At 35.6% G+C, this 26,379-nt stretch overlaps 1 protein-coding gene across 3 annotated transcripts; it reads left to right on the top strand.

The window, feature by feature from the left end:
- On the top strand, positions 1–24,477 carry LOC112034550 (ENHANCER OF AG-4 protein 2). 3 transcript variants are annotated; one of them, XM_065776546.1, is made up of 13 exons: positions 1–469; positions 746–822; positions 5,082–7,133; positions 7,226–7,748; positions 9,973–10,081; positions 10,196–10,308; positions 10,387–10,574; positions 11,495–12,212; positions 12,304–12,811; positions 14,579–14,674; positions 15,887–16,063; positions 16,396–16,622; positions 24,065–24,477. In XM_065776546.1, exons 1-11 carry the CDS (start codon positions 353–355, stop codon positions 16,000–16,002), a joined length of 4,617 nt encoding a protein of 1,538 aa, XP_065632618.1. In that variant the 5' UTR covers positions 1–352; the 3' UTR covers positions 16,003–16,063; positions 16,396–16,622; positions 24,065–24,477. The 3 variants fall into 3 exon arrangements, with proteins under 3 accessions (XP_065632618.1, XP_065632619.1, XP_065632620.1); XM_065776547.1 differs by having other exon boundaries at positions 24,050–24,477; XM_065776548.1 differs by having other exon boundaries at positions 2–469; positions 15,972–16,063.
- Positions 24,478–26,379: the final 1,902 nt, after the last annotated feature.

Here is a 26,379-nt window from a genome sequence, read left to right as displayed (position 1 = left end):
AAACGCCGAGTCGCCGACAGAAACACCCTTTGCCTTGGTTTATTTTCTTGTTCCGAGAGAGAGACCCTCGTATAATCAAAAAGAAAAATATCAAAGTCTCAAAAAAACCAGAGGAAAATCTAAAAATTACGACTACATCCCCATAGTTGCTACATCCACAACCTCAAGCCCAAACACCATTTCTCAACCAAAAAAAAAAAAAAATCCCCCAATCTCTTGCTCTCTCTTCTGCCATTATTCCTCCGATGCCCTAGCACTTCCGGCGCCGGTGCCACTTATCGCCGGCGGGACTTCCGGCAAGGGCGACTTGATAGGGTTTTTGGCCGGATCGTGAGAATTTAGGGTTCGTTGAATGGCTCCGGCGCGTAGACGCGGAGCGAACAACAAGGCGAAGGACAAGAAGAGCCATTTAAGTGTGGGCGATCTTGTCCTTGCTAAGGTCAAGGGCTTCCCCGCTTGGCCTGCCAAGGTTTACCTCTTCTCTCTTTACTGCTACTGCTACTGCTACTGCTACTGCTACTGCTAGGGTTTTTTATTTTTAATTAATTAGTATATGTGTTTCATTGTTTTCGGGAACTAGGTTGTTGTATCTGACTATGCTAGTTGTTCCTTTTTCTTTACCTCCCAAAGACAATAAAAACTCCACTTATTGGTAATTTTAAAATAATTTAGGTTTTTGAGGCTCTTATATGATTTTATAGACCCATCTCTTTGTCTGTAACTTTTGTTGATTATGTGTTTGCAGATTAGCAAACCTGAAGAATTTAAGCATCAGCCTGATCCCAAGAAATACTTCGTCGAATTCTTTGGTACAAAAGAAATGTAAGTATTTCTTACACATTGTGATGTAATTTCATTAACTTTTTTTTTTTTTTTAATGTATGTTTCTTCTTGAAATATTATCTAGGAAAGGCTAAATATTTGTTGTCGTGAACTTGAAAACACTATCAAAGGCTAAATATTGAAAACCATCTTGACTATTGATAATTTTAAGGAGACTGACCGGGGTTGATAATTTTGGATTGGTGCTCTCTCTCTATGTGCAAGAACCAAGGAGAGAGTGTCGCTCATCTTTTAATGTAACATATTACTTATTAAAAAGGCATTTGCTGTACTCAGGTTGTCATTGCCAGTGGCGAGCTATTTTTTTTTCTTGATAAGTAATGAGATTTATTGATATCAAAAAAGGGATGCCCTGGTACATAAGAAGTGTACAGGGGTCAACAAATCAGTTAAAAAATTACATAAATCAAGAAAAGAAGAGAATGATTGGTTTTGCAAAGCTGACAACCCATCAAACATAACTTAAGGTCTGATATAGATCTCTCATTATCTATCAGTTGGCGAGCTATAGTTTGCCTTGGTCATTGTGGTATAGACTTTAGCATGCATATGTTTATCATTTATCTTTTTGAGGGACTTATAATTTTTGGAGATACTTTGTAACGACCCTAGGAAGACCACTAGTGACATCTGCCTTATTATTCTTGTAATCTCTTATAAACCCAATATTCATCTAGTAAACACCTTATGTGGGACTTAGCACATGCCCGCACAATACACTCCAATAATATCCAATCAATCAAATGCACACAATTTGGGGTATCACATACTTGTTGACCAAAAGTAATGTTAGATTGAAGTTTTCCAAATTTGTATCATGTGAGCTACACATTTGACCTCATATGTTTACATTGAGGTATTGCTGGTCCCTTATCGAGCATTCACATCTCCCATATCCTATAGCTCTGGTTCACTTGGTTTTAATAGTGGAGATAAAAAAGTATTGATGGGAAAAATATGTGGAAGCTAATTATAAATCATGATGTGAAGTTTTATGTAGAGATAACTTGGTTGTTTCAGAATTGTGGGGCAGTTTTATGGGTATTGTTTTAAAATAAGAATTTATAGTTCTTATACAGTTCATTGTTGGAATCGTGGTAAATTAACTTCAGCCCATCCCTAACTCCATAAATTTTACGTTGAGCAATGCTGTTCTTGCAAAAGTAGTTTACTAAGAGTTTGCTCAAGGCTCTAGGTTGGGCTTTGTTCCCAAATGTGGATTGAACAAGATCTTTTCAATAAACTTGCTGCTGAAAAGTGACATTAGATAAGAAGCCCATACATCACAATGTATGGAAAGGACATATGCAGCATGCACTGCATTGCCAATTCATAGGTAGGGTTGGGTGTCACACTTCTTGCCAGGAGAACTACCATGCCATTAAGGGCTGCAGCTTTTCAAAAATATTTAAAGCTGAACTACTTTGAGAAGTAGCTCTTAATTTGCTTCTCAAAATGCCTAAAAAGCATTAATTGCCTCACAGAATTGGCGAAGAGCATACAAACACCCTTGGCTGAGATGAAGTTTGCTTCTCATTTTTAAAAGCCAAAGCACCCTTGGAAAAGCTTAAGAAACTAGGTCTTAGTACGGAAATTTTGAAAGATTAATTTGTGCGGGCATTTCCATTTGGGGAGATCAAATTTTAATTTGATTATCATCTTTGAGGATTTTATAATTGAAGGAAATATTTTGAGGTTACTTGGGAGATACTTTTATGTGCTAAACTTATTATGATAATGTGAGTAGACTTTATAAATTGTATAGGTTTTTATGTAATAGTTGGTTTTTTTTTTTTTTTGATAGGTAATAAACTTTATATTGAAAAAATGAACATCATGCTCACGATAGTGAACACTTTGAACAAAAAACAGATACAAAAAAATCAAGAACTAAAGGAACTAGAGGCTAAAAACTCAGTTAAAGAAATACAATTCGTGCACCCCCAAATACGAGCCCAAAGAAACAGAGTACCAAAAAGGAGAGATTTTAGATGATCTAATGTTCTCTCCTTGTCTTCAAAAGTGCGGGTATTGCGTTCCTGCCAAACTAACCACATTAAACATGCCGGGACCATATTCCAAATGGTCGAACGGTGCCTTCCAAACCAGTTTCTCCACATAAAGAAAAAAGAGCTGACTGACCTTGGCATTACCCATTGGATCCCAAACACTGCAAAAGCTTCACTCCATAAGGCATAAATACGAGCCCAAAGAAACAGAGTACCAAAAAGGAGAGATTTTAGATGATCTAATGTTCTCTCCTTGTCTTCAAAAGTGCGGGTATTGCGTTCCTGCCAAACTAACCACATTAAACATGCCGGGACCATATTCCAAATGGTCGAACGGTGCCTTCCAAACCAGTTTCTCCACATAAAGAAAAAAGAGCTGACTGACCTTGGCATTACCCATTGGATCCCAAACACTGCAAAAGCTTCACTCCATAAGGCATGAGAAAACTTACAATGAAGCAGGAGGTGATTCACTGATTCCCCCTCACAGTAGCATAAACAACATCTTAGTGTTGAATTTTAGTTGCTAAACAAAAGCTTCACTCCATTAGTGTTGATTTTTAAGTTTTTATATATTGCAACACACATTCACACTGACACATACATTACCTCTTTATCAATCTATTTGATTTTCAAATAATTGTTTTTATTGTTCTTGCATTAAACCTTTACCTGTAAAAGAAAAATTGTTTTTATTATTGACCGTGCTAATTACTGTGTGAATTTTGGTTAAAGCTGCCCCATTCAGTGGCTTAGAATGAAATGAAAGTAGTAGAAAAGAGGTAAATAATGCTTGCATTTGAATTGAGTGGAGGTTTATGATATATACTATTATATAGTGTGTGTTTGGATCTTGATTATAGGCCAACTTATTGCTTTTTTGCCCCCTACTATGTACGGGTCCCATGTGAGTTCCCTACTTATTTTATTTAGTTTTTATCTTTTATCTACAGTATTTTCAGTAAAAATCTAGATAAGTTGTTCCCAAACAGACACAAAGTGAGGCCTTTAGTTGGTGTCATATTTTGAACTCTATGACTTGTCAATACATATATGCGTATTAGCTATTGGTCAACTTATCTCATTCATTACTAGGCACAAATGAGCAAAGCACTTGTTTAAAAACCTTAACAGGCCATGATGTACTCTTAATAGGCCAGACGTACTCTTCGTCTAACTCATCAAACCACATACGCATTAGAAGCAGCAAAATTCACAGCATCAAAGTATCATTTGTTCATTGTTTACATATTATTGGCATGCATCCTTATTGATGGTTTTTTTTTTCCACTAATAATTTCAGTTTTCTTCACCATATATTGTATTACTTAATTTATGATATATTTAAGATATATTTGATTAAGTTGTTTTTGTTCATCATAGAGTAGCTAGATGTGTTTGTTTGATTTTAGTGAGGCTGCTTTAGTGTAATATATATATATATATATTCTTTATCCTTGAAACATTGATTTATTTTTTAATGGCAACCCTGAGGGGTAGCACAATTGGTTGCAGACCACACCCCAGAATATTCTCATTTCTTAACATATTGTACTGTTCTAATACATTTAGTGTTTGGGTAAGCAATATTTGTGTGATGTAGAGCCTCGCTATCATATACGTGTCTGCTGCTGGCTGAGACGACCAGCCCTATGCAGGAACCCATTTGTGTTATCTGTACACTCCAACATGTGATGTGTTTGGGGGTGTTTGATACATGCACTTAAAAACATGTGTTTTGTTGTTTGAAAACATGTGTGGAAATAATGTGGGTGAAAAAGTCTGTGGAAATACGTGTAATGTTGTTTAAAAATTGAAAATTGTTGTTTGAAATGGTGTACCACACACCCCCTAACTATTTATTGACATTATCCTATCCGAGATCCACACATATTTTAAAGAAAACCCATCAAGTTTTCTTTCTCTTTGGTTTGTGTATGTGGTTATAATTTTAACTGAAAAATTTGTCCATTTTAGGTGTTTAGCAATCTAAAAGATAGGTTGAAATGTTGTAGGTCAATTTGTAGTTTAAGTTAATTTGGTAAGAAATCTATGATATACTTTGGTTGTGTGAAAACTGGTTGAAATTCTGTGTTATCTCTCTTATGGGATGGTTCTCCCATCCATTTCTGTTTGCATTGTGTTTCTTATTGTCTCACTGATTAAGTTGACAACCTCAGGAATTTAGCTTCTTACTTTTACCTTTGGTTACTTCTCCTCCATTCACAGAGGTTTTGTTGCCCCTGCGGATATTCAGGCATTCACTAATGAGGTAAAGAGTAAATTGTCTGCCCGATGTCAGGGTAAAACAGTTAGGTTCTTTTCTCAAGCTGTGAATGAAATTTGTGTGGCATTTGATGAGCTACATAATAAGAAATCAAGCGGTTTCAGAGATGGTGCTGATAAATCTGATGTTGGGTGTGAGGCTCTATCTGTTAATGAGGTAGAGGTTGACTCAAAGGTTGAAACAGGTAAGGCGGCATACAGTGGAGATGCTTTGAATGAGTCTTTAAGTGATTCTGGCTCTAAGTTGGGGCGCTGCTCACAGAGACGAGGTGGAACTGACATTCAAGATGTAAAGCCTTCTATATCCTGTAGTGCAAATGATAGTTTGTCTCCAGATATGTCCCCTGAGAAAAACAATAGTAAAAGCGGTGGTGGAAACTGTAAGGAACATGTATTAATGACATCCAGTCCAGATAATTCTTCCTTTCCAAAGGAAGAAGCAAGTGATGATGAATTTGTAGAAGATGCTGTTTGCACTAAGCAACATGGTAAGGAACAGAAAGTATTAACAACTGGTAACAAGTTGAAGAAGATGGGTACTGTGTCAAAGAAAAGACGTGAAGGTGCTGTTGAAGTACACAAAACTGGTACCTCTGCTGTAATATCATTAAAGGATGGAAGTGATGGTTGTTCTGTTGATCGCCTTGAATCTGTTGAGCAATTGAAAGATGGAATTAAGGGCAAGATTGCCTCTAGCAGCGTGTGTGAATTTTCTCTGAGCCCTCTTAAAGCAGATTCTGATATCAATGCTGGCAAAAAATCAAAAGATCTGCTAAAAGCTAAAAAACATGTCATTGTTGCTGATAATATGCTGGACTCTGGTGTTGTTTCTGATAAACAGATCAAGGGAAAACTTTCTGGCAAGGAAAAGAGGACCCAAGATAGACATGGAAAGGCTAATGATGGTGCAAATGATTTACTTCCTGCCAAAAAATTGAAGCATGTAGATATAGGGGATGATGCCACACATGGATCACATGCAAAAAGACTTAAGAGTGTCTCTCCTAGTCCTAATGTTGACAAGAAGGCGTTAAAAAGGACAGAGTTTAAAAGATCAACTATGAGTGTTAAAGCAGAAAGTACTTCGGCTTTAAGAACCCAAACTGGTATTGTTGGATCCAATGCTTCTGGTAATGAGGCTGTGCTACCTGTAACAAAGCGTCGACGCCAAGCACTGGAGGCTATGTCTGACTCAGATACTCTTACTACCGATGATAAAACAGAAATAATACCTCTTATAATGAAGAATGATGTGTCATGTTCTAGTAATGTGAGGGTTCCAGGAAGCCAGTTGCATAAAAAACGGAGAGCTGTGTGCCTTTTTGATGATGACGATGATGAATCCAAAACTCCAGTCCATGGTGGATCTGCCGGAAATGTCAAAGCACCTTCATATGTTTCAGACGCTACCAAGAGAAGTGATGCAAATAATGATGGTTCAAATACTGCTCAGCAAGGAGTGCCTACTAGATTTGGGGATGGCTGTTTAAAGGAATCTCCCTCCCAATCACATAATGAGTCTCTGTCACCAAGTGAAGACCAAACTGATGAGAAGAGGCCTCAAAAGGCAATGGCTGTGCAAGTTTCCCATAGTCCAGGGAAATTAGAATCTGAGCAATTTTCATTCAAGGAGCAATTGTTGTCCAAGGATCAGTTGTCATTCAAGGAGGCTAAGTACGTGTTGGTGTCTCCTGGAAAGTCTCCTCCATCAGGTCCTGCCCCCAAATCAGTGGCAGAACAGCATAAAGTGGCCAAACTTGGGGCTAAAGTTTCTGGTACCGGTACTCAGAAGAAGGGTCAGGCTGTGTCTGCTAAGGGTTTGGGTGTTGTTTCTAATAGCATGAACTCTTCTCAGAATCAAGCAACAATTCAGAGAAACAGGCCTTCGTCTTCTGGAGAAAGATCTAAAGCCACTCCTAAATCAATATCAAGGATTGATGAATTGACTATTTTGACTGAAAATTCAGTAGAGTATAATTCTTTGCCCAGTGAAAGGTGTGCTAACTTCTGACTCCATTTTTTCTATCTTGTTTATTTATTTTCTGATCTTCCTAATTCATCTGGTTGTGTTTTGTGCCTCATTACAGAGACGAAGCTGGTAGGGAAAATAAAAATAGTTCATTGATTGATTCTAAGACTTCAGAATCTGTTATGTCCATGAAGCATCTTATTGCAGTAGCACAGGCAAAAAGAAGACAAGCTCACTCTCAAAGTTTCTCTCATGGAATTTTCAGTTCTTTCCTGTGTACCACTGATGTACAGGGAAATAGCCCGAGTCCATCTGGAGTGCAGTCTCTTTTAACTGGTGGTGCCAGCAACGTGATGCAAGCAGATATACAAGGATTTAATCCTTGCTCAAGTTTGGCTTCTCCATCAACTCATGGTCACCAGTCTGCATTGCGAAATCAAGTTGATATTGAAGAAGTTGAGGAGAGAAGAGTTAGTTCAGGGCACAGGACCGCTGGTGGCTCGCTGAGTGGTGGTACTGAAGCAGCAGTTGCTCGTGATGCTTTTGAGGGAATGATAGAGACTTTGTCAAGGACTAAAGAAAGTATTGGACGTGCAACTCGTCTTGCTATTGATTGTGCGAAGTATGGCATTGCCAATGAGGTAGGTTATTAAGTATGCTTGCATTATTTCAATTGGCTCACATAAAAGGTGTTTATAGATCTGATAGTTGATGAGTCACAAATATCTTTAGTCTTGAACTTGCCAACTCATTGCACTTTTTTAGGTAAAATTATCACTTCCACTTTTCTTCTTGATGAGATATGTGGTCCAAGTAGCAAGTGTTGTTAATATGTTTTGTCTCTAATGTGTTATTTTTCCTATGCAAGTTTTAGTTGAATTTTATAGTGCCATATTTTCAGAAGTCCTCTGGTTTATGGGTCACTTGTTATAGTTTTTCCTCATAATTTCTGTGGCAAAACTAATATTGGATTTTAAAATATGACTTTTTGGGATCAAATAATGTTTGTATCTAATACACCTCGACTGGGCTTTTAATTCTTCTAGTTTCATATCTTGTTTCTGGTTGTTTTAACTTTTGATGCATAGACGAGGAAAGTGTTTGGCTCTGGTTATGTGTGCAACTCTCTCTCTCTCTCTCTGATAAGAGTTTTTGTTTGCAACTTTTATTTGGTAATTTAGAGTTTTGAAGGTGATGTTATGGTTTGCTAGTTTATCTAATTTATAAGCATGTTGGATTTGGTAGTTTCCTAATTGTTCATCCTAGAATTTTTTTTTTTTTTTTTTCAATTTTCATGGAAGTCCAATCCTTTCTTTTAGGAATATTCGATTAAAGAAGATTTATTAATGAATTCACTGACTCTAATTCCTCTAATCAAAGTCTCTTTGAAATTCCAGTTTTTCACCTCTACATCTATCTGGCTGACCTAGTGTTCTTTTGAGAATAGCTTATTTCTAGTAGCTTATTTGCATAATGTGAGACAAAAGCTAAAAGCTAGCTTATTTCAAAAAGGCTAAAAGTCAGATTATTTGAAATAAAGCTGAGACAAAAAGCAAAAATTTGTAGCCAAACTCACCTTACAGTGAGTGAATTGCTGCATCACTAGCTAATGAGCATGCATACGACTCTGGGAACAGCACCTTCAAAGGATGTTTCTCACAGTAGTTGTCATGTCAAATCTGTACATGATTACCATCACATACATCAAATTACATGACTTAGAATTCTATCCCATCCTGCTTGAATACTTTTTCCTAGACAACAACCTTGACTTTACGACATTAAATAAAAATACTAATAAACTTAATTAACTATTAAGACCTAAAATAAAATACAAACAATTGACTTGCGAAAATTGGCACCTCCTAGTTCTTCCAATCGAACTATCAAAAAAAAAAAAAAAAAAAAACTAAATTAAAACAAATACTCCTTTGTGTTTCCCAAATTAAAACTACGGCGGACTGGGCCTTAACCTTTGGCTTCCAAAGAGGATATTGTTTCTCTAACCAGACTTTGGTTGCGCTATGAATTCTCCCCTTCCAAACCAAACTTTCTAAGTGAATGGTACCATGAACAGTGACAGAAGGTTTAGGGGTATTTAACAGAACTGTGGAGCATGTACAGTGAGCAGTTTGATAAGAGTTCTGTGGAAGGTGCCATCTAGACTAGGTAGTAGGTATACCCCATTGACAAATTCTAGGGTTACATTCAATTGTTTCTTCTTAAAAATTTGCTTTAAAGTACTATTATCATAATGCAACACTCTGTCATATAGATATATATATATATATATATAGACACACATGACAACAGCAACAACAAATCATTAAAGATGATGTCACCTGAGCCAATGGTGAATAATTGTGGTTTGTATCTATGATATATGGGCGTTTGATGCCATATGCTGTCTGGTGCATGTCTTCTTTCATCAACAAACAGTCACAAAATAATGAACTTTATGGTCAGAATATTTTGCTCACGACTTTTACTTATGACCAGATTCAAGTGTCCTGACATAAAAGTCTCTTTGTTGGTGCCGATGTTGGTCATTATGTCACTTATGAAAAGAGGGGGGGGGGGGTTCAAATCTATGATATATGGGGTGTTGATGCCATATACTGTCTGTGCTATCTTCTTTTATCAACAAACAGTCTTTATTGGAGTCACAAGATAATAACCAATCAATGGTCAGAATATTTTGCTCAACTTTTACTCGGGACAAGATTCAGGAGCCCCGACATAAAGTTCCCTTTGTTGGGACTATGTTGGTCATTGTGTCTTAATGAAAGAAAGGGATAGGTCACGGTGTAAATTTGAAGAGAAACCATGCATTTGGATGAATATGAATCTTATGTTTGTATGCAGGTTGTGGAACTTCTCATCCGAAAGTTGGAAACTGAACCTAGCTTTCATCGTAAAGTGGACTTGTTCTTTCTTGTTGATTCCATCACCCAATGCTCGCATAGTCAGAAGGGTATAAATTTTTGGGACCTCTCTCTCTCTCTCTCTCTCTCTTGCTCTCTTCAATCAGTGCTGAATTATTTTTTTAAAATGAGATCTTCTAATAGGAATGTTACATAATATTCAGGTATTGCTGGAGCTTCATACATTCCCACAGTTCAAGCAGCATTGCCACGTCTTCTTGGTGCTGCTGCTCCACCTGGAGCTGCTGCTCGTGAAAATCGTCGTCAGTGTCTTAAGGTGAATTTACCTTAATATGAGTGTAGGAGATCCTTTATTTTTTTGTTTGAGTTAAAAAAAACTATGTTTATTTACTAGGTTTTACGGTTGTGGCTTGAGAGGAAAATCATACCCGATTCCATTCTTCGGCCTTACATGGATGACATTGGGGTTTCAAATGATGATACGACTGCTGGTCTGTCACTTAGACGACCATCACGAGCAGAGCGAGCTGTAGATGATCCATTAAGAGAAATGGAAGGCATGCTTGTTGATGAGTATGGGAGGTCTGCAATATATTTCTTTCTCCACATTTTCTTAGTTCTCACTTTTCTTATTAGTTGTCATTCATTTGATTACTAGTCCCTTCAAGAGTGATTTAACTTATTTGGACGTGATTGGTTTGTTCGTACTGCTAGACTATATAAAATAGCCATGGACATGGAGAACAGTTCTGATACTTATATCACTTTCTAGCTTAGCAAATAAAGAAAAATTAGAATATGGCTATGTTTGTCCCTGAAACAATGAGTAGTTTATTTATATTTTAAAGTGATACTATTATCTACATAAACACTGGTTGGGTTTGTCAAATTTAATTACTAGAATTTTTCTCCCTCCCTCTTCCTCTCTCTCCTTGTTCTATTGATTTTAGTGAATCAATATCAGATCCTAATTAATTGATATATGGTCTGTTTTCAGTTTTCTGTTTTGCTTCTTGCCCTATTCTTTACTTGGTTTCTGTTCTGCTTCTTGCCTTATTTTGTAATTTGAGGAGTGTTGTGAGTTATTATTGGATTAATAATGTTCCATGTCAGCATTGTGGAAAGACATCTTGGTGGTGAAACATAGATGTGAATGTGAGCCAGTGATTCCAGTTTCATACAAGTAAGATGCAGATAAATACATGGAAGATTTGTTGGCATGGTATTGTTAATCATTGTTTGTAAGACTTGGATCTAATCACATTCGAACTTGTATTTGGTTATTCATTGAGGACCTTTTGAGTATAATTTGCAGTTTGTCTTTATAACTGCCATTCATGTGCCTTTTCTATCTTGAATGGATTATCATTTTTAAACCATGTCCACATTAAATTTGTTACATTTTTACTTGGGGCAAATTTGGAAACCTGCTCACATTTGCTTATATGCTGGATTTGCACTGACTTTTTAATAAGTTTTTTTTTTCTTGGCTGTTGTATCAGTAATGCTACCTTTCAGCTGCCCGGTTTTTTATCTTCTCATGTATTTGAAGATGAGGAAGAAGATTTTCCAAGCAGTTCATTTAAGGAAGCCGGTGATGCATCAGCAGAGGAAACCACCCCCGCTTTAGGAGAGTCAGAAACATGTGCTGTTCTCCCTAATGACAGGCGCCATTGCATTCTAGAGGATGTGGATGGTGAGCTTGAAATGGAAGATGTTTCAGGACACTTGAAGGATGAAAGACCCTTGTTCACAAATGGTTCTTTTGAAATGGATTCACAACATCAGAGTTCAGATAGGACCATAGAACCTGCTCCAAACAATTCCTCTGAGTTACTCCCACTACCAGAGGGTTCTCCTCCGTTGCCTCTCGATTCTCCTCCTCCTCCACCTCCTTTGCCTCCTTCACCACCTCCACCACCACCCCCATCATCTCCGTCACCACCACCACCACCACCGCCGCCTCCCTTGTTACAGCCACCACCTCCCCCGTCGCAGCCACTGCCTCCCCCGTCACAGCCACTACCTCCCATGTCACAGCTACCCCCTCCTCCTTTGCCACATTCTGGCCCCCCACCATCATTGGTCCCTCCAGCATCTTTACCAACTCAGTCTTCATTACTCTCCCAACCATTTTTACCACCTCAATTATCTGTACAGTCTTCACCACAGTTGGCATATCAACCACCCATACCTCATGAATATTGCAGCACAGCTAGTGTAAGACTTCTGATTGTTGTTTTTTTATTATAAATTTTTTCTTTGTTGTATTGGTATATCTATTGTAACAGAATTCTTTTCCTGGACACAGGGCAACCAAATTGTCCAAATGGCTGGTCATGGTGTTCATGTTGATAATGCACTGAAAAGTGAAATGTTTCCGCAACAATCATCTAGCTTTATTTCAACAGGATTATCCAGTTCTCAAGAACCATCTGGATTTAATTCTTCAAGGCAATTAGAATATGGACACAATGATATTTATTTAAACCCCCAAATTTCACAACCTAACCAACCATTTCAACAAGGTAATACCTCTTTTACACAAAGACCTTTACACCCTGCCCCACCTCAGAACACATCCAATCATTTCTCTTATACAAAGCCGGCAGTTCAGCAACATCCTCAGCATCCATACCCACGTCCATACTCTTTACCATCTCCTCTGGATGGCCAGAGGCGATTTGTTGCTGATGAACAATGGAGGATGCCATCAAGTGACTTTAAAACAAATCAGCGTGGTGGGTGGATGAATGGAGGGAGAACACCAAACGGAGAAAGAACTCCCTCATGTTCAGGACCTACCTATGGCCAGGAAGGTACACAGTTATTTTTTGCTAATCTTGTGGGTTGATTTTAATCTTATTTCTGTGTGCATTATATTCGCATGAACGCTTTTAACCTGGTGTGAATGTGTGACATTGATATTCCATGTGCCATGTATCTTAATTTTTTGAAAAATTGGTCCTAAAATGATATTTTGGATGTGCCATTAAGTATTATTCGGTCATAAAAACTGTGGCTGTTCGAAGTGTCACTAACCCTATGTTTTAACGGAGGGGGAGGAGAGGGGAAGTGGCCTGAATATTCAGGCCACCTTCCTCCCCCTTCGTTCCGAACATACCATAAGTGTTAAACTTCTACCACGGGCTTCTTTTGTCTTGACCTGACTACAAGTTTGGAAGCGTATTAATTGTGTTAATTTCATTTTAACTGATGTTGGGAACTGTTTTGTATTTTTTTTATTGGTAAAAGTTTTACACATACACTTGTTGGGTCTTGAACCTATGACATCCTCCACCTTATGCTTACAAGGCGAGGAATAATCGCACTTTCAATAATGTGGAGCTTTCAGTTATGGAGTTGCCAAGAGCCTTATCGCTCAGTGGCAGTGCTAAGCCCCTTTATAAGGAGAACCAGGGTTTGAATCCCCTTCCCCAATTGTTGTAACTATCAATATACATAAAAGGTTATGGAGCTCAAAAATTTGTTCTTGAGAGTGTTGTTTGAGTGGTCTTTTACTTTTGGAAATGGTGATGAGCATTTAATTGTAGATTTCATTGGCTCTCTTTCTTTTAAAGCCTAATTGTTCTCTGTTGTAATGTTTTAAGAAAGCTTGTGAAGACATCCTTTGTACTAAGCTTTTCTTGTTACTTGTTAGTAAAATCTATTGCTTATAACTAAAAAGGTTTAAAGGTTGGAGGGTTGTAAATTACCGATTGCCCCATAAGTTTAAGTAACTAGAATGTAGTGAATTTAATCGTTGTATCTAACTCATGAATTCATTGGGTCTTGAACTCATGATCTCATCCTCCATTCCATTGCATGTCGTTCCAAAAGGCTTGGAATATGTGTCCCATTTGTGCCTTTCTCTTTTATTGATATGTACATATGCACGAACCTACTAGGTCTTAGCTCATGATCTCATCCTCTATTCCATTATTTGGGGAGGAGGAAGTGCCACTTGAGCTAGAGCTCAGTTGGGACTTGTCACCTGCGAAATATATACTTATCAATAATTGGATTTTGGAATAGAACACTAAACCTATGGAAATATATTCAAATCTTTTAGGGTAATAGCCATGTCATCAATCAACTATTTAAATTTTTTGTAGTCTAAAATAATGTATAAAAGATGAGTTTATGGATCGAATGGTAAATAGCATCCAATTGATTTGAAAATTGGCATGAATGTTAAGAACATATAGAACATGTAATTCAGCAGTGAAATTTTCAAAATATGAATTTTATAATAAGTTATTGGGTGGTATAACATTACTTAGCGTTACACCAGGTGTAATTTGAATCTAACCCACATATATATATATATATATATGACTTGTTTGCATTTTGTATATGAGCATATACTTAATGTGTATATCTGTTTTTCTATTATAACTTGTTTGTCCACATAACAGAAAGGAAATTCAGGCAACTTTTCTCTTTGACATATTCTGCTTCTTACAGGGATATTTTCATTTTCTAGGTCCAACTGCTTTAAGCTAAGTTCTATTTTTGGTGAGGATCTGCATAGTTTGCAACACTGATGCTTTCTACTATGGTTTCAAATCTTGTCTTTATGACAGGTTATTTTCATCCACCTCTTGAGAGGCCACCAGCAAATAATATTGGTTTTCAGCATCCTGCCCCTAATAATCTACCTGCTGGAGCTCCAATAGCAGGTGACCTCCCCTTTCTCAAAATCTGCCATGTTTTTTCTGGAATTAATTTTTGGAACTGTCTAGAGAGCATGGATACATGCCTATGCATTGGTTTGTCCTGTGTCCTATACATAGATACAGAGTATATGTTTTGATATGCCTTAAATGAATGCCGGACAGTTGTATCTGTGTCAAGCATTGAGAGTTATCTTAGACGTCTTGATTCTGGTCCAAACATGTTGATCTGCTTGTATTTGATTATTATTATATTTTTTTTTGATAAGTAATGAATTTTTATTTTTTATTTTTTTTTTTAATTTTTTTATTGAAATATCAAGAAAAGATTCACCCAAGTATGCAGGAAGTATACAATAGAGACAAAAACAATCAAATACACGAATTACAAGCATCCATCAAAGAAAAAACCGAAAAATTAGAATGACTGCCTGCTGCAGATGACTAATCCAATTAAGTTATGAAAAAGAAAAGTTTTTAAGGTCAGGAATTGTCCTTTCAGAATCCTCAAAGTTCCGGTTATCTATTTCCGCCAAATGCACCATATCAAGCAATGAGGAACGGCCATCTAGATAACAATTCTGATGTCTCCCAAACTTCCTTGCCAACAAGCTTAAAGCTCAACCATTGTCTTCGGCATTATCCAATGAATGAATACCAAACAAGGTGAACACCATAGACCACAAGTCCATAGCAATAGGACTATGGATAAGGAGGTGATCTACTGATTCGCCATTGCTTTTACACAAAACACCAGTCTAAAATCCAAATTTTCTGCTATCGTAAATTATCAATTATCAGATCTACTGATCTGCTTGTAATTTTTTGTAAGAAATATAGAACGGTTGCCTTAACAACCACCCCCCCACCCCCCCCCCCTAAAAAAAAAAAAAACCATTCACACAAAAAAAAGGGGGTGGAAAACAAAAGTGAAATTTAATCCACGTGTCGTGAGAATGTTGTTAGGCTGAAGAGAAGATAGGATGAGAGAGAAGAAGAGGAAGATAAGGGAAGGCTGTCAAGTTTGAGTTCACTCTTCACTCTTTTTATTTGTTTTGTTGAATAAATTAAGATTTACATTGCCATATGAAAATATAAATTAAGGTTTACATTGTGGGAAAACTTGAAGTATTATTGAATAAATTAAAATTATTTACTTTCTTGCTTGAGTTGCAACTCTTGCATTGATGAGCATAAAATCATCCATGCTTGTGTCAGTGTCCCTGCTTGCGAGACTGTTTAGCAGTTGTGCTTCTGTTGTGGCAGAGAGTGATGTTGATTTTTTGACTTCACTTATCACCAGGTCATGGCGTCTCCCAGATGTTTCCATGTAGACCAGACATTTCTGCCCTTAATTGTTGGCGGCCAGCTTGATAGTCTAAACTAAGAACTTCAGTAAGTTTTCAGTACTTTGTTACTTCTTGCAATTCAGCCAAATGGCTTTTCGTTCTCCAATTGAAGTGGAAGGGTTACAAGTATGAAGTCTGCTAGTAAATTGAGATCTTGCTGCGTTTAAATATATATGGACTATTTGTCTAGGTTTACTTGAGTTTAATATTGTGAACTATTTTCATAATTTTGCATTTTCATAGTTAGTCGAACATTTAGGACTGATTACTTTGTAAATTCTTGGATGGCTTGAATGAACGTTTTTTTATAAATATTTTATCCTGAAGTGTTGCTCTTGTAGGCACTAATTGAACATGTACTCTCTCTCTCTCTCACAGGTGATCATTTTGTCTTCTCTACTGTGGGTGCCACAACACGTGGCAAAGGATTATTACATAATGCCTCAGAGTGAGATTCAGTTTCAGGCCAAAATCCAACTACCACTTGAAGGCAGTGTTAAGAACTAGTGGAGGCTCTTGGCAGGACTGTGTATATTGTAATTTTTCCTGACAAATGTATCCCTGGGAACATTTACTTCAAAGTGTAGGCCCATGTTTCTGACTTGGTTAGTGCATCTGTTTCTTGACTCTTGTAATTACTTGAGTATCTTGTACATAGCAATCAATTCCAACAATGAATTTGAGACTTGGCCAATTTAAATAATTGAATATTTAGGCATTGTTTGCTTATATATTGTTTTGTGATCTGTTCTTCGGTTGTGTTACATACTGATGTAACATGTCCCAATAATTAGATAAGTGTTTTCTTCTTACCTGTATCTGTCTTATCATTTTCTTCAAATTTCTATGTCTATAAATGGGGATAGGTTCAAGTTGCACTTGGTGTAATGCTTTTTTCAAAGCTATGAACTTCACATGTTCATTATTCTTGCTAAATTTCAATACGATTGAACATTAAGAGACTACCTCATTTAAGAGATGTTCAAAGCTTTGTTTATATTTAGAAGTCTACTAAGAAATGAGTTTTGTATCTGATGGTAGATGAACATCAAAATGAGTAAACTTTGTCATATGCATAATAAACATATGGAAAGCATTTATTTCAACTGTGAACTCAGCAAAATGTTTATCTAATTGAATGGTATTTAATGAAATATTGCAAAGTGTCAATCTAGATGTAGAAACTTTATTGTTTGGATGGAGGAATTGGTTTGGGAAACACTCACAGACATTTGGAACCTTGTTTTGTTATGTTTAATGTGTATAGTGTGGAAGGAATGTAATAAAGTCACTTTTGAGAACATTGAGAATTCTCTGGATTAGCTTCATTTGTGCTAATTCACACTTTGTTTGGTCTCTAGTGTGGGATTTTACTGATTGAAGTTATATTCTTGAGTTCCAAGACTCTTCATATTTCTGTATGTGTGTGTGTGTGTGTATATTTTTTTTTTGTATTTGCTTTGTCGTCAACATGAAGTGATCTTCTCCATTAATAAAATTTATTAATTATTCAAAAAAAAAAACCATTCTAGATGTAACATGAACCCAATGCATATCTATACTATATGGGTGGGGTTGAAGTTATTCTTGATGTGACTACACTCTTCAATGCTTTTTTTTTTTTTTTACTAAAGATTTTATAAAACATATTTTGAAAAATTCACTGGATTTACAATGCCTCCCTCTACTCTTTATACCAATTGAACACAAAGAGGATTTAAAGAATTTTTTTTTTGAAGTAACCTGTTGACCCTAAATTTTATTTTTTATTTTTATTTATTTTGTTGTTGTTGTTGTTGTTGTTGAAGTAACCTGTTGGCTCCAAATTTATTTATTTATTTTTTCTTTCCACCATATTTACATATGGCCAACCCTAACTAACCTGTTGACCCCAAAATTTTGGGACTAGGATTTTTTTTAGAAGATTTTTTTTTTTTTTTTTAAACTATTGCATATTGTTGTAGAGAATTATTTATTTATTTATTTATTTTTTCCATATTACACAAAAAATGATGGGTTTTTTTTAGAAATAACTTTAGATTGATGTGAAATCAAATTGCGGGATTGTCAAAATATTATTCCAAAAATTTTCAGTTTAATATTAGAAAGAGAGTGTGACTTATATTAATATACACATGCATAGATATGTGTTTGTGTGTGTGAATTACGAAGACGATTTGTAATTGAATGATGGTATCTTCAAAAGAGTAATCGTATTAAAATTTTTTATGGTGTTATACTAGAAAGAGTTTTACTGATAAAAAAGAATAAGAAAAATTAAGCAAGAGTTTTACCAGTTAACTTTTGTGACAGTGGGTTGTGTGTTGTGGGTTGCATAAAAGACCCTTTCAACGACGACAGTAAAGCCTTAGTCCCAAGTAAGATTAAGAATGCCCACTGTAGGGCTTGAACCTGCAACCACAAGGTTAAGAGCCTTTCCCCCTCCCTTTTAAAATGTAACGTATGTTGGCAAAGTTGAGTGGGAGATCTACAGCTCTGCGTTGACTCTAGTTGCTCTTCACGCATTCTATTCTTGAAAATCTTAGAAGGTGTTGTTACTCATGTTGTGAAATGCTTGTTAGGAAGCTGAACAACTGTTGGTCTGCCAGACCATTCCAGCTTAACTTTTTATATTCTTTCATTTTGAAGTCATGGTTAGGGTGGATGTTTTATTTCGGAATAAGTTGCACAGGACTTTCTTTGGTTAGGCACAGGAGATATAGAAACCCGTGTAATAAAATGTGAAATCAAGTGTGCATGTTATATAGACTGCATGTTTTCAAACGGTGGGATCAGAAATGATTGATGTGAAATTAAGCAGGTATGTTAATTACATAGACTCTGTAATCAAACGGTAGGATTAGATATGATTGATGTGAAATCAAGCGTGCATGTTAATTACAAAGAATAATCAAATGGCAAGATTGTCAAAATATGATTCCAAAATTGTGTAAATATATATATATATATATATAAAATATGTTCACACATGCACACATATATGTTTGTGTGAATTATGAAGATAATTTGTAATCAGTGGTATTGTCAAATAGTAATTGAATTTAAAATCATGTAATTGTGTAATATTAAGAGTGAGTCTTACTAGGTTAACTTTTGTGACAGTGGGTTGTGTTGGGGGTGGTGACAGTGGGTTGCATAAGAGAGACCCTTTACCATTCAAAAATTCTTTCCTTCTGCTGAATTGTCGACCCCTTCCCCCCTCCCTTTTAAAGTGGGTTAGGAATCTGTTGGCAAAGTTGAGTGGTAGGTATGACTTGGCTCTAGTTGCTCTTCAAGCATTTTACTCTTGAAGTTCTTTTAGGCATCTCTGATCTTTTGATACTAAGAAGGTGTTGTTTTTGCACGTTTGTTGTGAAATGCTTGTATCATTTGCTCAGTAGCTCAAATGGCACATCTTTCCTTCTAAGAGCAAGGTGGAGGGTGAGGTTGTGGTTTCAAGACTATCATGTGCATGTGTACCAATAAATTTTTTTTTTTTTCAAATTTTGCTATTTTTGAGTTTGGTCTTTGTCTTTATTCACTTTCTTCTCAATGAAACTTTGTTTTCTTTGATATTTCATTGATAGTCTGATATTGGAAATAATTTTTTTTATCTCTTGGTTCTTCACTAAAGCAAATATGTTCCCTAAACCTGGGATCTAGAGTTTTTTGTTCAGTCGATGACATATTACAAACTAGAACGTTGGAACTACAAAATAGAAAATAAAGATAGAGAAGCTTAGAGTCAGTACCTAGGCTTGCTTGGAGTATGCACTGAGTGAAAGAAAACCTCTAGGAGTTTGCACCTAAGGTTGGTTGGAGTCAATATCAGACCATTGGGGCAATTTCAATTGAAAACCAGAAGTATGGGAGAGTGCCTGGACTAACTGTAAACCTAGAAGTCTCTGGTTTGACTCATAGCTGAGGCATTTTGTGATTTACCCGATGCATGCTCAATGGGGGTGTATAGGCATTTGTGGTTAACCCTCAAGGGTGGTTCCATTGGCCCATACCTTGAGGGGGTTTCTTGTCATAAAAAAAATTTCAATAGTAAACCAATGGTCTATTGTCTGGTTGGTTGTCCAAAAACACTAAAATTTTCGCGATACAATTAAACAGCCCATGCAAGGATAACTGTAAAACATTCATGAACTAAGTTATCAGCATCATAAAGCATAGAACATCAAATCTTAGCATGTTTTACTAAAAATTATGACAAAAAAATTGAAAAAGATTTGATTCTGATAATTTCGTTCATTAATTTTTATTGTTATTCTTGTACGGGCTGTTTAATTGTACTTTGAAATTTTGTAGTATATCCTTGCAGTTACAAAATTATTATTTTTTTTTCATGAAGACAAATTAAATATAGACTTTGTTAAATAAGTAGGACCTATTAGGTGGACCATTTACCTGGGTAGGGACTATGTTTTTTTCTGTTTTGTTATTGTTGCTGTTGGGTTATCCAAAAAAGAAAAGAAAAGAAAAGAAAAAAAAAAGAAAGGAAAAAAAAAAAAAAAGAGTAGTTGCTGTTGCACAAGTAAACTTAACAATGGTTGTGTCATAGATCTTATTTTACTAAATATGTGAGTCTTGTTTAGTTTATGGGCCTTTGTATGTGCTTTTTGCATAGTTTAGTAGTCAATTATTCATTCCTTTTTTTGTTGAAATGATTGGAAATATTATATATTAGTATGGGGAGGTACCATCCTGCCTACGAGGGCGGGTGGTAGGAGTCAATCTTATTACTTATCACATCAAATTTTAGGGCCCATAATGTAAAGATTTTGCAAGATAATTACTGGAACCTTTTTTTTTTTTTTTGGATTCATGTCAAGGGTAAGAGCTTAAGAAAATTAGAAGTAAGCAAAAGGATTTAACCTAAATTTAAGAAAGATCCAGGAGAAACTTGCCCTTGGGTTTAAATTTTCTCTCTTTGGTTGGTGATATGGGCTGCATCATGTAGTCACACATTTTGGAAGTTTAACCCTCACAAAGTATTGTTAGGTGCTCTTATAATTAGTGGCAAGGGAAGTGCCGTTTAGTAAAACAAAGTTGAATTGCAGTTAAAGCGCAGTAAGCGTGTGCTTTCTAGTGAAGCTCCAGGTTTGTTACAGATTCGTTCAGGAAGAGGAAACTAATAATATTTTGCTGCTCATGGTTATTTTGTCCATGATCTCTCTCTCTCTTCTCTCTTCTTTTTTTATTTTTTATTTTTTATTTTTTAACGATAAGATTGAGGATTATATACTTTTGGATTGTATTGCCATTAGATTTGCTACTTTTACTTATTTTGGTGCCTTTTGATGTTTGATTTTTGTGTATCATGTAACACCAAGGTTTTGTCATTGCTACCTTTGGTTGGGTAGTATTTTGTAATGCCACAGAAAAATATATTTTGTATAGCAGAAGATTTTAGTATATGATGTTATCTAGACATCTTATGTAATTTGATAATTGCTTTGCTATCCTTTGATAAAACTAGTAAATTAAATTAAATTTATTAGGCTTTGAGAGATTTTGAGGAGATGGACCTACAACCTTTGGCAATTGTAAAAAATTTCTAAGCATTTTAGCTAATAGGCTAAACTAGTCACCATTTTGGTTCTTTTATGCCCTCAAATGCGCTCTTGGGCTTGGCTCAATTAAAAGCTTGTTTATCTAGAAACTAGCCTAGCTCAATCCTTATCTTTTAGGCCTTGTTTTGTAAATGCACTGCTCAAATAAATTACTTGTTTGTAAAAACTAATGAACATACAATCTGAGCTTAGGCTTGATATGGGTTTGAAATAATCCACAAAATGTCTTATATTTTCCCTTGTTCCTAAGAAAAGAGTCTGGCCAAGGGTATAAAGAAACCTCAGCAATCCATTGTTTATCATCTCTTATCAATTTCTTTGTGTTTCAGCCATTCATTTCCCTCTCTTGCTCAGCAGATTTTGGGCACCATTAATCCCTCTAAAATCTTCCTAAAATCCAACAAAAATTAAATCCTAACCCACATCGGATCTGTCATCAATTTTTGTTTACTTGAGTTTCTCCCAAAATGTTCTCTTGCTATAATTTGTTGGATTTAGTTATCAACTTGCCTTGGGTCAATTTCTCTTGTTGGAATAATGGTTAAATGATTGAATTCGGTTTTTCTTAATAGTTTAGGCTTTGAGACTAGTGGTAATTTATCATGGTATTAGAGCATGTGGTTTTGAGTTCAAACCTTATCTCCTCTCCATCTTTCCTATAAAAAGTTAAAATTCCCACATGTAGGGCTTCAGTTATTAAGGGAGAGTTTGGGCCCAGACTTGAGGTAGTGTAGTCAACCATTTATAACATCTTAAGCTTGTCACACTAGTATTAATTAAAAATTCCTAAATTAGCAGCATGCAAAGAAAGATAAACACAATGAAGGTCACCACCATATTTTGGGACACATGGTCGTGCAAATGAAGAAGATGATTATAAGCTTTTCATAACCAGATTATGGTCGCCGCCTCTTCCATTTAATTATCTAATTTGGTACCCAATATTTTTCTCTAATTGAGCAGCTTGTCATAAATTCTTCCTTGTCTTTCATTACTTTTTATTTTATTTTATTTTTTTCTTGTGTTTAGTTAGATGCATTACTGAATTTGCTCATTTGGGAGCCCTCTCATTTGAGATTGGGATTAATTATCAATTTACTAGCACCTTCTTTAATTGCCTCTATGTAAGTTATAAGAAATTTCTCTAACTGGTTATAGTAAGTCAATCTAGAGGAGTCTTTCTAATTCTCTAGCTTGAATATGAGTTTTTCCATAATTAGTGTAGGGATGGCAAATGTATCCATAATTCCTATGGTTGCCTTTTGGTGTTGGGATAGAAAGCTGAGCTGCACTTGAGGTTTTGCCAAACATGCTTGTCAAGATTGAACAGGGTAAGTGAAGCTTGGCTTGAGTTTGAGCCTACTTTGACATGTCTCACTCATGTCCAAGACAAGCCCAAACAACTAATATTTGTTTGGCTTGGTTATGGTCCTCTATTTATGTGATATGTTGGATAGCTTCTGGGTTGAAATTGTTTTGAGTGTCTCTATTTATTTACCAAAACATGTTCTAAATACTTCTGCATTTACAACTGCTAATATAATCTGGATCAGGATCTTGAGATGGATAGGAGTTGTGGTTTAAGAAGTAAAGAGAAGTTTGAAGTCATTCCTTTGGTTTTCCTTGGGTTTTGCTTTTTATATTTACAGCATGGTTATAAGTTGAATGAGGATCTTGAAGGGGGTGATTGGAAAGTAGTAATTCTATTTAAATAGAAGCTTAAGGCTGTCTCTGGTTCTGTTTACTTGTATTATATTGTTGGCCTGATAGTTCTTGGCTGCAGTTCTAATTTGGATGAGGATCTTAAAGGGACCTTAAAAGTAGTAACTCTTTAAGAGTTAAATAGAAGGTTAGACTTGTGTCTTTTCTTCAATTTACTGGTATTATAAATTTGAGATTGACAGTTTTCTTTGTTGATGTCTCCCTCCTTGGTTTGTATAGTTGATCAGTTTCAATTCTCCCTCCCTCCTTTCCGCTGATAATGATTTTGAGGCTATTTAGATACAACATTGATATTTGTGCATCTTTGATATTACCTGTCTTTCATATCTGACCTTTATCTTCGATTTTAATATGAAACTGGCATCCTCTTTATCTACAATTTCCAAATTGCTTACACTATTTTCTTGTCTTATTTAAGCTGTGTGGGACAGTTGGTGTTCCAGAAAGTTCTCTCTTTGAATGTTCTTGTTCCTTGTAAGAGTAGAAAAGAATGTAAAGTTATCCTGGTGTTAGTATGGCAGAATGTTCCACTTGAAAGTTTTTATTTTTAGATAGGTCATGGAAGTGGGGAAGTTTTGTCTATATATCACCAACAGTATTTTATGTGCATATGCCTGAACCCTGAAATGTGGTTCACTTGAAGTGTAAAATTTGATAGATACTGTGTTATATGCTTGTCTTTTGTCCCTTGCTGAAGTAGAATTCAGTTCAGAATAAAATTGTAACTACAGATCCTATTATTACAGGTTATGGAAAACCACTAAAAATTGAAATGCTCATCATTTTGGCGATTTCAATTTGGTCACGCATCATGTTGAGGTAAATACACATACTTCGTGGCAGAAATTACTACTGCAAAATGTTGAGGTAAATATTTGAGGTTTTTGGCAGGATATGCTCATATATTTGTTAATCGAGTACAATTTTCATGAGGGTAATTGTACCATTGTAGCTATAGTTATCTTATACTTCAGAACTGCTGATGCTTTATTTTTCCAATAGCTTTTGATTTTGTTGTATGTAATTTGCTTCTCTCTGAAAAACTTCCGAGCATTTTCTCCTGATGAGTGGAGTATGATACTCGTACATGCTGCATAGTCATACAGACTGTTACACCGAGCAATTGGTTGTTCATTACTCATTATTCATTTCTTTACAATATTGTCTTCTTTTACAGGGATATTGATGTTTTGTGTTACTAGTTTTTTTTGTTTTCTTTCCAAGTTTTCTAATTCTTGTTAGGGGAAACGGAGATTAGGAACGGAGGAATAAAGGAGGGAAAATAAAATAAGAAATGAATGTGATATGATTGCGTTTGTGTGAGAGGTAGCAAAATGATTGGGGTTATTTATGGGGGCAAATCACTTGTCTATCCTAAATTGTCACACTTAATCCCCGAACCATTGCATTGAAGATGCACGATTGACCTTCTAAAGTTATAACTTTGTTTTAATGTTTTCCCTACCATATCTTTTGGTGTTATGTTGGATGGAATTTAGCATTGAAAGACCAATTTATTCCTCTTCAAAACAAATAGATGGGGTTAAATTGTTTTTTCAAAACTAAATTCCGTTTATTAATAGCAAAATATTTGATATGGGGTTAGATTTTAGTTATTTTTAAAATTGGGGGTCAATCATTTGTTACATTTTTTTTTTTTACTGTAATTGAGATAGTTTAAGTGTAATATGTACTTAGTTACGAGATTGTCATTTTATTAGAAAGTGCCGATTCTAGATTCTAGTTTTACTTTTTAATCCTCACTATAATTCTGAAGAACAGTAAACTTGAATTTGCCTCTTTTTTTCACCTCTCCTAGCAGCAATGTCTTCAAGTGGTACCAGTACCAGTTTTACTTAAGACTAAATTGCAATGTACAACCTTAAAGGTGGGTAAATTTGATTTCACCCCATAATGTTACATATCATTTAGGTTTTAGACTTGTCCTTGCATTGTTAAGTTTCATCTCAACTCACTCAAAATTACGTAATTTTATGGATCCTAAATTTGGAACTTAAAAGGAAAAAAAATTAAAATCACTCCAAACTTCAAGGGTATAAAATTATAATTTAATTGAAATTATATAAAAGTTGTGTAGAACTATCCTTGGGTCTTGATAGTTGCTCAATGGCATTTTATAAAAATTGGAGGAAGATAAAAGGAAGATAGATGTATTTCTAAGTTTTCCATCATTTCCAGATACTATTTGAGAGGAGTTTCAATTTTACTTTTGTTGCTTTAATTCCAAAAAAATCAAGGGCTCAGATTCTGGACTCGGTGTTAACAGCAAATGAGTGCCTAGTAGCGAAAGGAAGTTTTGTTGTGTAAGTTGGATTTGGAGAATGTTTATGCTCATTTCATTTTGGAATTTCCTCTTACACATGCTGAGACGACGTGGTTTTAGTGACAAATGGCAACGATGGATATATACTTGCTTTTTCACAGTTCGGCTTGTAGTCTAAATGATTTTCCATGTGGTTGGGTCGGTTGGTTTGCTTAATGTTATATTGCTATCAATTTTTGTAATAGATTATGGTGTTTAGTTCATTAATTACATTCCCATCATAATAAAAAAATTGTAACATTTCTATACTGCTTATTTCTTTGAGAAACAAACACAGAGAAGGGAGAGGGAAAATTGTTCTAAGACAAAGCCACACAACACTATTCAAAAGTCATGGTAATTTTTAAGAGAGGGTGAAACAAGTTATACTACACACAACACTCTTTTAAGCGATGTGAGATAATTACTTTAAAAAAAAAAAAATAAGAAACAAACACAGACACACAAGGAAGAGAAAATGGGGTTTTAACACATGCATACAACAGTTCTACTCAAACACTATGGTAACTCTTAAAGGAAAATGAGGCAATTTATGCTACACATAACACACTTTCTTAAGTAATATGAGACAATTACCCTCTTTTTTTAAAAAAACAAACACACACACACACACACAAGGGAGAGTGAAAGAAGTTTTAATACAAAGGCACATCATAACTCTACTCAAAAGTCATGATAACTTTTAAGAGAGGGTGAGACAAGTACACACAACACACT

Source organism: Quercus suber, unplaced genomic scaffold, assembly GCF_002906115.3.
Source record: "Quercus suber isolate HL8 unplaced genomic scaffold, Cork oak 2.0 scaffold_136, whole genome shotgun sequence".
Classification (NCBI taxonomy): Eukaryota; Viridiplantae; Streptophyta; class Magnoliopsida; order Fagales; family Fagaceae; genus Quercus; species Quercus suber.
The sequence above is the reverse complement of the archived record's forward strand: the minus strand, read 5'-3'. Positions and strand labels throughout refer to the sequence as shown.